We start from the raw sequence: 15200 nt of genomic DNA on the forward strand, positions 1-15200 counted from the left end.
ACAGAGTATACACGACCATTCAAAAATCATCGCTGTGAACGGACAGTGGCAGTGGTGAAAGATAGAGAGAAAGAAAAGGTTGCGGCCAAGGACAAGCAGGGCCCAGTGAAGACTTTCTTTCCTTCAGTTGTAAAGTTATGAACATGGTTAAAAACCCAAAGGATGGAATCCATCAAAATAGCACAGAAAAGGCTGGAAGTAATGAGCTCCCGAAAATAGGTGGTAAAATTTTCTTTATATGGTCGTTGAGAGGGAGAGAGAGACCATTCCTTGTACTCAACAAGACAGAAATGAATTGAATATGGGTTGGAATTATGTTTACTGTCAAGGAAGATAAAAAAGTTGTCACCTCTGTTTCCTCTGTAAGGTAGAAGGTGAAGTCAAAACACTGAAAAGTTTTCCAGGGCAGAGGGTTGAAGCTTTGAGATGAGTAGAAAAGGCAGAAAGTGGTCACTGTAGAGTGAGATAGTGAGTTAACAGAGAATGGCCATAGGCTTCACGTATGTTGATCCCTGATCAGATTTCACTCAAATCATCCTCTTGAGATACATTAAATGCTTACTCTTATAATTTTTCCACATTATCAAATTATTAACCAAAACAGGTGAAATCTCTACATATAACCCCCACTCCCAAACTGCTTCTCTTACAGATATTCACACTAAGCAAGTGTATCTAGAAATGTGTGACTTTCCTGTTTTGCCTTCTGTTTTTGTGTTTTGATGAGGAGGATGTTTTAGTTTTCCCTTGGGCACTTAATTTTCTCTAGAATTACTGTGCCTTCTTTAAATTTTTTCTTCTATGTCCCTCTGCTAAGACAGGTAATAACATCAATCTATCAGTGGCATCCCCTCATCTCTTCAGAGTATGGTCTTCTTTACCCCTTCTCTCACAGTTAAATTTGAATATATCATTAGCTTTGTAATTTCAGCATAAAATTGATTTGGTGTGATTGATTTGAAGTATGATTGTCAATGCAATGTTGTTATACCTGCTATAGTACTATAACTGCTGAGGTAAAACCCTTAGCAGTTAAGGCAGTGGATTTTCAAAATATGCGATTAATGTTTTCATAGTTTTTACATAGCACCTGAAATCACCATCACCAAATTTTTCATAATTAGATATTGGTAGCTGTTTTTAAGTGGCACATATGTAGGCACTATGTGTGACACCGAGTTGACTGTAAATGTTGCATTGCACCTTTAATTTGAGGGGAAGTAAAGAAGGAAGGGAAGGAAGCATCAGCAGATACCATTTCCACTTAGCAAACACTATGTCTTGCTTTAGCTATAAATTACACTCAGGTTCTATTCTTGCTTTTTATGCCAAGCTAAAGTGAATCACTCAGTGCAGTGATGCTAATACTTTAAATTATAGTTAGCCAAAAAACCTAGTTATGAAGAAAAGCTAAATTAGTAAATGATAGCAATGTCTGGCACATTCAGAAAAAATATTTTAGAAGTTCATTAGTCAAGGCATTTCATATAAATAAAATATGAGATAAAATCATATAACTTAAGGCTAATGCCTTTTATTAAAGTTTTAGAGCAATTAAATGAAATGCTAGCAACAAACAGAATCCTAGTATATGACTGAATGAAGATATAATATCTAAAAACACGACAATCTGCATTTCTAATGTAGGGCTGTTTATCCTATAGCCTGTAATTTGTGTCCAGTGATATATATCTGCATATCTGCTCACACTTTCTATGTATGTTTCCTTATTTCTTTAAGTATATAATTTTGTGTTGTAAGACATATCTTGTAATGCAATATTCTTATTTGATTTTCTTTAAGACATGTAAGAGTCAAGTACAAGTAAGATAGGTCTGTTAATAGGAATCTTTTGCGGTGGGAGAGGGGAATATAATGGGAAAAGACTCTCCAAGTAAAAGCAAAAGTGACCTTCTTTAGCGTATTTCCACTGTTTTTCAAGTGCAGCAAGAGTAATAAGTCTTGGCAGTTGGAACATGCCATTCACCTGAGGGCTGTCAATCGTTCTCATTTTGAAAGACACAAAACTTATGAATCGTCAACACATCATTTAGGTGAGAAACCAGTGCTCATCAAGAGAAAAAATTAAAACAAATGCTCAAATAAATAGAAAATCAAAATGCTTCCTGGTCATTTTCTTCCAAGAGCTTAATACAGATAATCTACAGTTCATATGCTATAAAAATTGTAACATGTGAGATATGGACAACAAACTGAATGGCTATTACTTTTCCAATGGAATAGAGTCTAGAGATCAATTGCTTGAATTTTTCTTTCTATTCCATATAAAGTAAATTATTTGTCATTGAGCATCCCCCATAAATACAATTATCTAATACTGAAACTGCTGACAGCCTCGTAGGCTATTTCAGTAGTGGAAGCCAGGACTAAACACACTGAACTACATTAGAGGTTGTCCCTGGAGGACAGAATTGAGCTTCATTGGCAAGGGCACCGTAAGAGTTCCATTTGACTCCTCATTAAACCTCTCACAGGGATTGTAGCTGCTTCTCTGTGTCTGCGCTTGCTTTTCTATAGAAGAGATAGATGTGAACCACGCAGGCAAAGATACATTTCTACATATTTAGGAAAAGATCGCTTTTCTTGGTAAAAACTAAGCCTCCTATAGATTTTAAAAAGACCTTCCAGTTTCATGATCATTAACCACCTTTTTATAATTTTCAAAGGAAGTAGAGAGCTTTATTTCAATTTGTGAGAACTTATTTTTCAATGCTTGTTTTATGGCATGTCAGAGATATTATTATTTTTCTGTGTTTATTTTTTCTCCAGGAAAAGTAGCATTAGGGGAAAATAGTTGGTGATAACGATCTCAGCCTTCTTTACCTAACGGTGTGGTTGTCATAATGAAATCTGGACCAATATGTAGAAGCAATTGGTGAAATATAAATTACTATATGCACTGTATGTTGCCCCTGGCTGTTTTGTTGATTTGGAGTCTTGAAAATAGCATAATAAGATTTATCATACTTTGGAAGTATTGTATTGAAAAACCAGTCAATAGCTCAAAGAAACACAAAACATGCTCTATGAATTGAAAACCCCACACTGTGGATGACACAGCATTCACATTCTTTATAAGAATCTCTTCTAGGACACTGTTATGGTTTAAGTGCAATAAAAACAAATGAAAGTATTTTATCCAGCAATAGCAATGTAAAATACTTTTCTCTAGAGAGGAAATTTTCTGTGATTATAAAATAATACTTTCAGTCTTCAGCCCATCTAACCACAATGTTACTAATAAAATAACAACAATGCCAATTACTAATGCTTTACTACTTACCGTTTACTGTTATTGTTCCTCCAAAGTGGTCCATATATATATATATATATATATATATATATATATAGATGCACAAAGACAGAAAGAGCTGAACAAATTGTGATGTATGACTAAGAGAAAAACAGAAAGATGCAGCAAAATATGATTATTTAAAAGGGAGCCTCATTGTGAAAGTTCTTTTAGCATTTACAAGATTAATTTATGATCAGAACTGCTTTAAACGCCCTACATACATCAGGCAAGGCTATATCCATGTATACACACAGACATATGCATACACACAAATGAATATCATCATACAGACCCATAATTCACAGACACATTTTAAAACTAAATGCTACTCCAAAGAGAAATTGTTGGCATCCTGTGAGTGTGATTGTTGCCCTTGGCCTATATATATCTTATGTTCTAGAGATTAGATCACTTTACAGCCACTTCTGAGGGCGAGTGGGAATAAAATGCTGCTTCAGGAGCGTCAAAATAAAAAGAAAACATATTAAACCAAAGTTCCTATAAGTGCAGTCCCAAGGATTAAATGTTCAGATAGCCCGTAAGTCTAACCCAGAGGGAGGGAAGAGCAGTTAACATTTTCTCAAAAGAAAGAAAATGTCCAAACCAATGAAGAGTGGACATGAGGGACCTGAAGAGAGCATGTGATGGGAATGTGAAAACAAAAGAAGCTTCTAAAAGAAGACACCAAGGATAATATTCTCACAAAAATTCAGACCATCATTCTATATTTTCATGCATATGAATTTTGGTACATATTTCATGCATATGAAATTTGGTACATATATACATATATGTACCATACATATACATATGCATACATATACATATGTGTATGTATACACATATGTATATATGTACATGTACAGATATGTACATACACACATATGTACATGCACACATACACATATGTGTACGCACATATGTGCATGTACACATATGTGTATATATACATATTCACACTTATGTAAACATATTCAATCTAAAGCTTCCTTAAGACACATACATACAACAACCAAATGATTAGTGTTTGGCCATTGCTCATGCAGCAAAAGCTGAGTAAACACAGCTCTGGATCCTTTTCTCAGGCCACCACTCCCTAGCTGTGTGACTGACAAAGTCTATGCCTGAACACCTACATTCATGACCAGAGTGGCCTTTCCTGTCTCCTGTTGCCCAAGCATGTCTCAGGTATAAATAAGTTCCAATACTGACAGGGCACAGCAAGGGTAATTTACATGACAATAAGAAATGATTTCTATCTGAACAGTGCATACCAGAGTTGATTTCGACAGACTTATCTTTTTAAAAATACACATAACAAAAAAGGAGACAAGTAGTAGATTGGGGACCCACAGCTTGAAAGTCGTTGCTTGTGATTCTAAAACATCCCAGTAAAATTATTCACAGATAATTGTTTAAAAATATAACTGTACATACCGTTGACACTTGGACAACACAGAGAATCACGTAGTTGAAAATCCACATATAACTTTGAACTCACCAAAACCTTAACTACTAATAGCCTACTCTTGACCGGAAACCTTACTGATAACATAATAAACAGTTGATTAACACACATTTTGTGTTGTATGTATTGTATACTGTATTCTTACAATAAAGTACGCTAGAGAACAGAAAATATTATTAAGAAAACCATAAGGAGGAGAAAATACATTTACATTCATTGAGTGGAAGTGAATTATCATAAAAGTCTTTAACGTCATCCTTTTCAGGCTGAGCAGGCAGAGGAGGAGGAAGAGGGTTTGGTCTTGCTGTCTCAAGGCTGGCAAAGGTGGAAGAAAATCTGCATATAACTGGACCCAACAGTTCAAACCCGTGTTGTTCAAGGGTCATACATGTAAAATACTGTGATTTTTCCCCCTTCTATATTCAGCTTCAGGTGACCCGACACACTTTGGTATCAAAAGAGAATCTGAAATGTACAAGAACTGCGGATTTCAAATGGAAAAGGTGCATAATTGTGCTATTTGTTCCTGGGTGAGTGTGGGACGGAGACGGTGAGAGTGTTGAAATGGGATGGAGAGAATGGAAGCAGTGGGGAAGGAGAGAAAATACCCTTCCTATCGCACACACTCACACACTCACACTACACACTATTTCTACAGTCACAACTACCCGACTGTTATTGATCCTTTATAACTGCAATTGAGTACGGATGTAGGAAGATTGAGAGGGAACTGGGATCTGGCGCCTGGATTGCTCAAGAGGGGTCAGGGAAACCCCTCAGAACTCCTGAGACCCAGAGATTGAGGGAAGGGTTGAGGCGGAGTCTGCAATGGGGGCTGTCCAGCAGTAGCAAGCAGCGGGCCGATCCTGGTGGAGGGTTGGGAGGCTGCTGTCATTTTATGGGTCGGCAGCCAGAGTGAGAGTGTCCCTGCTGCCAGAGGACCACGGCGGGCTGGGCGCGGGGTCCCCGCCTCTCGCTCACCACACAGACCCCGCGCCTCCTCCGGCAGCCGCGGTGGTGGCGGCGGCAGAGCCTCGCCCACTCCAATCCCCACCCTCTCCATCCTTAGTCATTAAAGAACAGCAGCGCCTGGCACGTTCTTGGAGGACCCCGGGCGCAGAGGAGGAAAGGGAGCAGGCGCAGGGGGACTGGAAAGGCAGCATGCGCTCGCCAGGAGCAACCTCGGCGCCCAGGGTCTGAGGCTGCAGCCCCAGTTCGCCATTGTGAGCCGCCGCCGGGGGAGTCCGCTAGCGCAGCCGTGCCCCCGAGTCCCCGTCCGCGCAGCGATGGGGCACCTGCCCACGGGGATACACGGCGCCCGCCGCCTCCTGCCTCTGCTCTGGCTCTTTGTGCTGTTCAAGGTAGGGGAGCTCCTCCACCCCTTTTTCCCAGCGGTCCGGGCGGCAGCCGCGCTCCGGCGCCCTCGCTCTGCCGTTGGGAGCGGCGCGCCCCAGGGCACGATGGCCCAGCCGCGGGAAGCGCCTGCCGTGCAGCCTGGGCGCACGCTTTGTTGTCCTCGCGTGTGCGTGTTCCTGGTGGTCTTGAGAGGTAGGGGGGCGGGGGAAAGAATAAGGGAAGTTTGCTCCCTCCGGCTTTCGCCCTTTGTGCTCTTTTATCGCTGCTGAAATCCACATCAAAGGTGGGCTTGTTGGATCGTGCTTTCTCAGGCAAAATGAGGTCACTTTCTTTTCTGGTTTCCACCGCACCCCAACGCTGCTTAACCTTTCCGCCCTCCCTCGCACAGAATGCTTTGTCTTAATTTTCCTCACTGCTGGAATTATACACTGGAGAGTGGAGGGGGACTGAGCTCCCTGGCCACAAATGGACTGCCAGGGCTACGTTAGGGCAGAATTTTCTTTGAATAAGGAGTGTCAGGTAGAGCTTGGTAAGGATTCCTCTCCCCAACTCCTATCAACATCTTTACAATTCCTTTTTAAAAGTCTCTAGACTTTCTCCACTATATTTACAGATGATATTACCCCTAGATTTAGTGGTGGAAAAATATATAATAATTAACTTTTTCGTATCTTCTTTGGAATGTGCTACCCTGAGGTTTTACTTTGAGAAAAATGAAAAGCAAAGGAGTTGCTTTTGAAAAATCAGTTTGACAACTATACTGTACATAAATTTTTTTGAAGAAATGTCAGCTAGATGTTTTCTTGGACGGCGATGTGAAGTTCTGAAGTGATTGTCTATCACTCATGTCTTCAGTGGATCTACTTTAGTTCTGTTGTTAGTCTTTTCCTCTCTCCGCAAAGCAAACTCAAGAATGTCGACAGGTGACTTGGAGCTATCCTTTCAGGACCACAGTGATACCTTCCCTAGAAATGGATGCCAGGTTAATGGATCCAAAGGTTTTCTTATTATAGAGTCACTTCTTGCTTATATGCACCATTAATTATGAATGCCTAAAAAGAATATAATGGAACAGGACCAATGGATTAAGAACAGCATTACTTTTAAATACTCCATATTTTCATTTATCTTAATGAAAAATATTTAAAAAATTCAGGGAGAAACAGCAACAGAATGCCTAAGTAAGACCTTAAAATATATTTAATATGTTTTAACATTTTTTCTTAAATTATCAATAATCATTAATTTTAAAGTATGGTAAATAATAAGCTCAGTTATATGTTTTTACTGTAGGAGGTTGTTCTTTCATACACATCATAAATGCATTAGACTTATTAGGTTGTCTATTAGTCATTTTCTAACTATTTATCAAACTGTCACAACTATTTTACCTATGCAATAGTTGTCATGAACCAAAAATTAGAAACCAAGTCACTATGCATTTTACGAGCAACAGCTAAGAGTTATATGTATGACATCTGATCCAAACCTAACGTTTAGCACAACTGCAGGTTTTTGCTTGAGTTCTTCATAATGAGATAATTCCAGAAATAAGAGAATGACTTGGTTGGGAGTGGGGGTAAGGTTTTGCAATTAAAATAAAATAAATGTGGCCATTGTTTGACTTAAAACTCGATATTGGAATGAGAAAATGCAGTTAGTGATGGTGTAATGAAAATGTTAGTGATTGTCATAGAGGTCCAGCCTGCTTCACATAATAGGTATATTCCTGAACATTGCAGGTAAATGTAAATTATGGCAAACTGCTTCCATAGTAAATACATTGGCAAAGTTTGCCATTTAAATAATAATTATTGTAGTGGGACACATAATTTTGTAAGAAAAATCATTTTCCTTTATTTTATGTGAATGTAATATTTTTGTCACCTGAATATAAACTATATCAGAGGAAAGAAGAAAAAACTGTATATATTAAATACCTTCTATGTGCCGGTTTTTTAGGCATTTTACATATGTTATTTCATTTAATCCTATTTTGTTGCAGTTGACAAGAGTTGTTCAAAAAAAATGGTAAATTGGGCACACAGTGTAATATCTTACATTTAGGGGATAGTATATTACATGGTGCATTGGGCACATGGTATAATCTCTTTATAATTTGGAGATATTTTTGAATTAAAGGTCCTGATTAAATGCCAGTAAAACAGATCTACTCAAGCAGGTTGTGACTGGAGGATGAGAAAAAATTCATTATTAAATACCAAACTGCTAACTGTATCTCAATAATAAAATCCAAAATGTTCCACGTGTGCCGAGTCAGAAATGAAACATTCTCTCAACTCTCCCTTGCCAAAATAATTTCCATAGTTTTCACTATAGTTAATACATTTTTCACTACTCCATATGTGTATCCTTTATATAAGAGTGAAAATTCTGAAGGAAAATAAGACAGAGAAATTCAAGTATGAGGCTTAATTTATAGCTTTACATTTTCCACAACTCAAAAATAAGCAGCTGGATATCAGTGGTGGAAAAGTAGGAAAGTTTGAATGTGTATGAATGGCTATAATCAGTTCCATTGAGGGAGACTAAATGTGACTGGCCAAGAAGGTCTTTGTGCCACCGTTCCTTATCCATGGAGCAGTGATAAGCACATATAATCAGGCATCTCAGACTGTCTAAATCATTCACTGCACATTATGAAGCTAATATCTGCATAATTTATCTTGCCTAAACACAATGTTGGTTATGAAAATTTTTATTTTTATATCAATATTGATGGTGTATATAAAATAGAAGAAAAAATGGAACTCTGTTATTATATTGAAGGCTACTAATTTCAAAGTCTTCTATGGATGAATGCAAGTGAGGTATTTATCTGGCGAGCCTCGCTGTTGTGCGTCTTCCCATAATTCCCAGTGAAAGAAATGTAACTTCCTACACTTGTCCTATCTTTACTAAAGCCCTCCTAGAAAATGTCTTCCTGTATCAGTTTACTCAGTATAAGTACTTTGTCTACTAAGGTGCAAATCGTGGAATATGACATCATAGGAATTTGAAGTTGGCCTTCCCTGAAATGTTGCTTTTTAGTAGTCAGCTGGAATATATTCCTAAACTCAAGTGCTTGGCGTGTGTCCTTCTTTTTTAACCCCTTCTCTCTATTTCTTTCTATTTCTGCTTTTACCAGAGATATCATCAAAGAATATCAAATTTAAAAAGGGTCTTAATATTGTACTTTCTGAAACAGGTTTATATTTAATTCTATAATACATGAGTGTTATGATACTGGCCATTCTACTCTTATCCAGGGGAAATATCTGTTTTCCACGGTCTGTCTGCCTTTCCTTTCCTATGTCTCCCCTCGCAACCCCATACACACACACAAAGAAGTTTCACTTTTCGTGGTTGAGGTTTCATCCATAAATTGCACAGTGTTGGCAGGTGAACCATAATCCTTTCATTTTGTTGGAGCAGCTTAGATCCTTTCCATCACAATGAAGTTTGCTGCCCTTAACTCCCATGTCATCTGACTCCTTTAATAAATCATATTGCCAACCTTTTGGAGAAACCTTTTTACATGTGACATCCCCAGTAGGTTGGCAAAGGCTCCCTGGGCCATGCTTCTACAGATGATCGAGTAATAATCCTTCCCACCGTGAACATATGTTTGCTTTTGTTCTTTGTTTTGTGAGAGACTATCGTTGTGTGAAGGAATGAAAAATTCACATTACACCTCTGCCTCATTTTGGCCCAAAAGAAAATGCACATTTATGTGGATAACTGATTAAAAACAATATGAGTTGTACTTTATTTTAAAATGTAACACTATTTCTACTATCTAAATATCCAACTTAAAGGTATTTAAACGTATAAGCAGATTTACTCCTGAACCTTATAAATATAATTCTAACTTGAGGGGTTGTAAAAGAATGTTTGATGTCAGATACAGTTGATGCACTTAAATAAAACATTGTAATTGGTAGCAGTGTGGCACAATAGAAGGCTTAACAACAATGACCACAAGTTTTCATTTTCCCCTAATTTAATGCCTCTCCGTACACAGTTTCAGTGATGTTGCATTTTCAGAAACATATCCCAGTGCAATGATGAGCTTTACTGTAAAGCACTTAATGTTTTCATTTAATTACTCCAAATATGTTGTAAATATTTTTGAAATAAAGGAATGTCTACTGTAATATTTCTATCTTCCATGGTGCTAGTATGTGGTGTTAGGAATTTAATAGAAGGTTAATAAACAGATTTCAATTTTCTGCATTATATAAAAGCTCTGACTGAGAATTATGAAATATTGTAATATTGACTTGTGAACACATCTTTAAGGAAAATATAGGAAAATTATCATTATGGGAGTTAAATAATCATAACTACAATGCACTCATTACATTCAAATAGTAGAATTTTTACCAATCACTTATATTAGAATCTTATTAAAACCATAAATTAAAATATCATTGTGTTATTTTTCCCAGAAATGTAATATTCTCAGTTGCTCATTTATTCATTAATGTTACCTCACCTCTGTTTAATGTTATTAATTAAAAAGTAGCAAATGACATACTAGGGGAAATTGATTTTTTTAACCTGTATGGGTGACCTACAATTTCAGCTAGTACCCAGATATACAGGTAATATTTTTGCCTCCTCTTCCACATCACCACTCCGCTATGACCACAACCAACCAGAACTGACCAAGATTTCTGTAAGTTCCTAGTAGAAATCCTCCTAATGTTTTGTCAGACATCACCCTTAAGAGATGAAGTATTTTCTGCACCCTGGTCTTGGTTATCCCTATGGTAGTGTTTAATCCAAGGTCGTATAACCCAATTTCTTACAGAACTCTTCTATAGTCATCTTAAATACCCATTATATCAGCTCTTTTTGCTCAAATAAATATGTAAGTTTTTTTTGTGCACTGGTGTCACTGATTTGAGGAACCCAAACAAGGTTAATGTGGCTCAAGTAAAGTGAGCAAGAGTGTGAATGGATTGGGATGAGTGTGAATGGGTTCCTTCTCTCCTGGTGCTGTTGACTCCAGCAGATCCCATAGGGTTTCTATCAGCCAATAAGAGGTGGCTCACGCCTGTAATCCCAGCACTTTGGGAGCCTGAAGCAGGTGGATCACCTGAGGTCAGGAATTCGATACCAGCCTGGCAAACATGGTGAAACCCCGTCTCTACTAAAAATACAAAAAACAGCCAGGCATGGTGGCAGGCACCTGTAATCCCAGTTACTCGGGAGGCTGAGGCAGAAGAATCGCTTGAACCCGGAAGGCGGAGGTTGCAGTGAGCAAAGATCACACCATCGCACTCCAGCCTGGGAGACAAGAGTGAAACTCGTCTCAAAAAAAAAAAAAAAAAGTATATGTGAATAACCTCCTTAATTAAATACCTCTCATGTAATCTGCTATCACCGATTACTCCTAATGTTTCCCTTTTCCAAGCTTGTTCTAGGTCTTCAGAACACCAATCCTTAGATTTTTTTTTCCTCTGCACACTGTACCTTTTAATTTATTTCTATGAGTAGGATCATATCTTAGCCTTGTGCCAGAAAAGCGTTCGCAAGTCTTTCAGCATCTAATTCCCGAATGAAAGATTTCTTTTCCTTAGACATTCTAGTTACTTAAAGGCCAGCTCCTTTTTCTTCTGAATATTTTAAAACCACCAAACAAACAGAAGATGTTTGAAACAAGGTTGCAGGGATTTCTTGATAAAAGGTTTTTTTCTTTCCTTTTTTTTTCAGGAAATTGAGATGAAAGGGAGAAAAGTGATATATGCTTGGAAAAATATTTCAGAAACAGAGAATCAGAAATGGAAATAGGACTTCAAGCTTGAGAGCGGTATTGCAAATTATGAGTATGAATGGTAATTTCTGTAAGAAAATGAATATAGGGAAAATTAGAGAATGAAATGAAGAACATTTGATGAAAACAAATACACTGCAATTCTATTTATATGCAAATAAATGTATTTTCTTATCAAATACTCTTTATCTATTTGGTTTTTCACTCTTTATAAATAGGAATGCTGCACAGTTCATTTTTCTAACAAAACTATTTCTATGTTAATGAAAATTTAAATTAAATAAACCTATTTTTAAATGTGATTTTTGGTACATTTACTAGCAAATTAAAAGAATAGGAATGCAATTTATCTACAAGTAGTGGTGCAAGATCAGAATTATATTAATAGTAATCTATATGAGATTTAAATGACGAATGTTTCCCTTTTTTGTGCTATTTCATTTTACTGTTTTCAGATAACTGAGACTTTGTTTTATTTTCCTCTTTCTGCCTACTAAGTTTTTAATATCAGTGATTTATATAATGGGTGAGGAAAGGCGTCATATGACTCTACCATGCTCTCAATACTGTTCCTTCATTATTACCCGCCATTGACCAAATTAAGTGCAGAGGAATTTCTGACCCTGGTTCTCTCTACCTTTAACCCGTAACAGAGACCAATTATGAGCCTGCTGTGCTGATATGTGTCTTGTGATTCTCTCTTGGTTCCACACATAGGAATTTGTGATTGGCATGTACAAACCAGATGTCAGAGAATTCAAAAGAATTTTCAGTGCCCTTTGTATCTTCGGTCCTATCTGAAGCCTGATTCCCACCTCCCTGTACTTACTTTCTGAATCAATATTCTATTTTGATAAACTCTAGTATTCCTGCTTTTGGATCCTGGCATTAATTATAATTAACCACTCCTTGTCTTTTAGTTTCCTTGAAAGAGCATCCTATAAACATTTTTTGGCTGACCAGTCTTTCCCCAATGCCAAAATGGAAAGATTGAGAAGCTCCTTTTCTTCTTCAATACTGTCTTTTGTATTCCAGAATAAAGACTCACTGCCCAATTCCATTTAGTTAATCAAACATCCATTAAGCATCTAATATGTGCCAGGAATTTTACTAGATATTATAGGTACAGAAGTGGATAATAGTTGAGTCCCTGGCAGTGGCATAGTAGGAACATGGACACAGATGATGGTCATTAGAATATGGTGTTTTGTTTTAAGGATGAAAATGTGGGCTGCTAGAGGAGAGACACTTAACTATTTAGTGGTTTGGGAAATGATTTATTTTAAGATGATTCCTGAGCTGAGTCCTGAAGCATAGGTACGAGTAAGGTTTAAATATATACACACATAGGCAGAGAAAACTGCACGAGCAAAGGCCCGGTGTTGTGAAAAGCATGGCAGAGTTTAGGAAAATGCAGATATATATCAAAGGCAATGAAGCCACAGGAGCCAGATCAGGGAGACTTCTACATGCTGAGCCAGAAAGAAGGATCTCTGTATTCTCTAGGGGAAGAGGCCTTATCGAAGGGTTTAATCAAGGCATTAGTGAGGTAAGAGTTGCATTTCAGATAGAGCTCTTTGCCTGCAGGAAAGGCTATCCCAAAGGTAGAGCCAGCCTGGAAGAATTAAACTAGTAGCAGGTTGTTGAAATTATCCAATTAAGAGATGACAAACACTGGCATTAGGGTGACAGACAGTCAAAGAGTGGCAATGTTGAAAAATAGCTACATTGGCAAGACTGATTAGATGTGGGAAATTGGAGAGAGCAAGATGTAGGGTAATTTCTTGGTAATCAACCCTCTTGCCTGGAAGAGTAGCGGTCTCAAGATAACGTATGCTGGACAGTCTACTCTGGAGATCAACTGTGCTGGATAGTCTGCTCTCGAGATCAACTCACCTCTCCAATGTGCCCAGTGCCAGGAAGTGTCCCTCTATGGACCATTTCTTCCTGTTCCCTTGCCCTTTGGCTCCTAGTGAGTTTGGCCAATAGAAGGCACTAGCCAAAGATTACTGCTAGAAGGAGGGAGAAATCAAATCATTTATTCTCCTAGCCTCCACCCTGGCCAGCCCCCATTAGGCAGTGGCTTCATTCTCTCTTCCAATTCTATAGTCAGCCCCTCTTACAAGGCTGATGTTCTGGCCAAATTCCTGAAACAGTTCTCTGTCCTTATCCCTTGAGAGCAATAGCTTCTCCCTGCTTCTAGACCCTAAGTATGTTTTCTCCATGCTTAATACATTATTTCTGCTCCAAACCTTGATCCCTTTGGCTAGTCCATCCCTTCATTTCATTCTCTGGGATTTTCTTTTTGAGTGTCCTGCTGGGACCATGACTGATATAAGACATGGTAGGTTTAGTGGTAGACCTTTGAGTTTGAAGCAGTTGAAAACAAATAAATAAACAAAAACAGGTACTTGATATGAGTCTGAAGAGTAGAGGAGATGGAAGGCCTGGAGATGTGAATGGGATCCCCTAGCAGAGAGAAAGGGAGTGAAGGGCAGTGGGCCGGAAGGGGGTCTTGAGAGGCACCGATTGTTAATTTCAGGCAAATAAGGAATTTAAGAAGTTGAAGGCACAGCCAGAGAGGTACAGAAGGAAAGCAAAATCAAGGAAACCCAAGATCTAGGAAATTTCAAGTGGAGGACTTGGCAAATAGCATCTAATGCAACAGAGAGGCCCTATAAGCTAAGGTCTGGAAAATATCTTTATATTAGGAAATAGGTAGGCTATTGGACTCTCTGGAGACTGGGAGGTATAAATGCTTCCGGGAATTGAAGAATAAAAAAGCAGCCCCTTATCTGATAAGAGCATAGGTGCCAGGTGAGATCAGAGAGACCTGAAGTCAATATCAATTCTCCACTATGCTATTTACTGGCAGTAGGATGCTGGGAAAGTTATTTCACCTCTCTGGATTCCCTTTTGTTCATCTCTTATACATATGTCTTAGAATTATTGTCAGGAATAAATAAGAAAATGACCATAAAGTACTGGGAACAGTGCCTAGAATACAGTGAGCACTCAATTAATGTTATGTATAATAATAAACTAAAGAGAAAAATAGTAAAAATAGGCAAAGTGAAGTCAAAGAGGTAGGGCAATAAAAATGTGTACAGAGCAGCATTTCCCAAAATGTGCTCCACAGCACACTGGAGAGGCTGGCAATACTCTTGTATTGAATGTTATTAAAAATGAATACCTTTGTGGTGACATGAATTTGGGAAATTATTAGTTTAACTTTGTTTAAACTAGTATTAACTTGTTTTTGTGTGCCAGAATTTCTT

General features: G+C 38.0%; 1 protein-coding gene across 2 annotated transcripts in view; it reads left to right on the forward strand.

The window, feature by feature from the left end:
- Nucleotides 1-5522: 5522 nt before the first annotated feature.
- PTPRO (protein tyrosine phosphatase receptor type O) overlaps nt 5523-15200 on the forward strand; it is a 265462-nt gene continuing 255784 nt past the window's right edge. Inside the window, exon 1 of one of the 2 annotated variants that reach the window (XM_003816527.5) lies at nt 5523-6145. In XM_003816527.5, coding sequence (XP_003816575.1) covers nt 6071-6145 — 75 coding nt within the window. In that variant the 5' untranslated portion in view covers nt 5523-6070. The remainder of the gene's footprint in view (nt 6146-15200) is intronic. The other variant, XM_003816526.5, reaches the window with a different exon arrangement.

This window comes from Pan paniscus, chromosome 10, assembly GCF_029289425.2.
Source record: "Pan paniscus chromosome 10, NHGRI_mPanPan1-v2.0_pri, whole genome shotgun sequence".
In the NCBI taxonomy this organism is placed as follows: domain Eukaryota; kingdom Metazoa; phylum Chordata; class Mammalia; order Primates; family Hominidae; genus Pan; species Pan paniscus.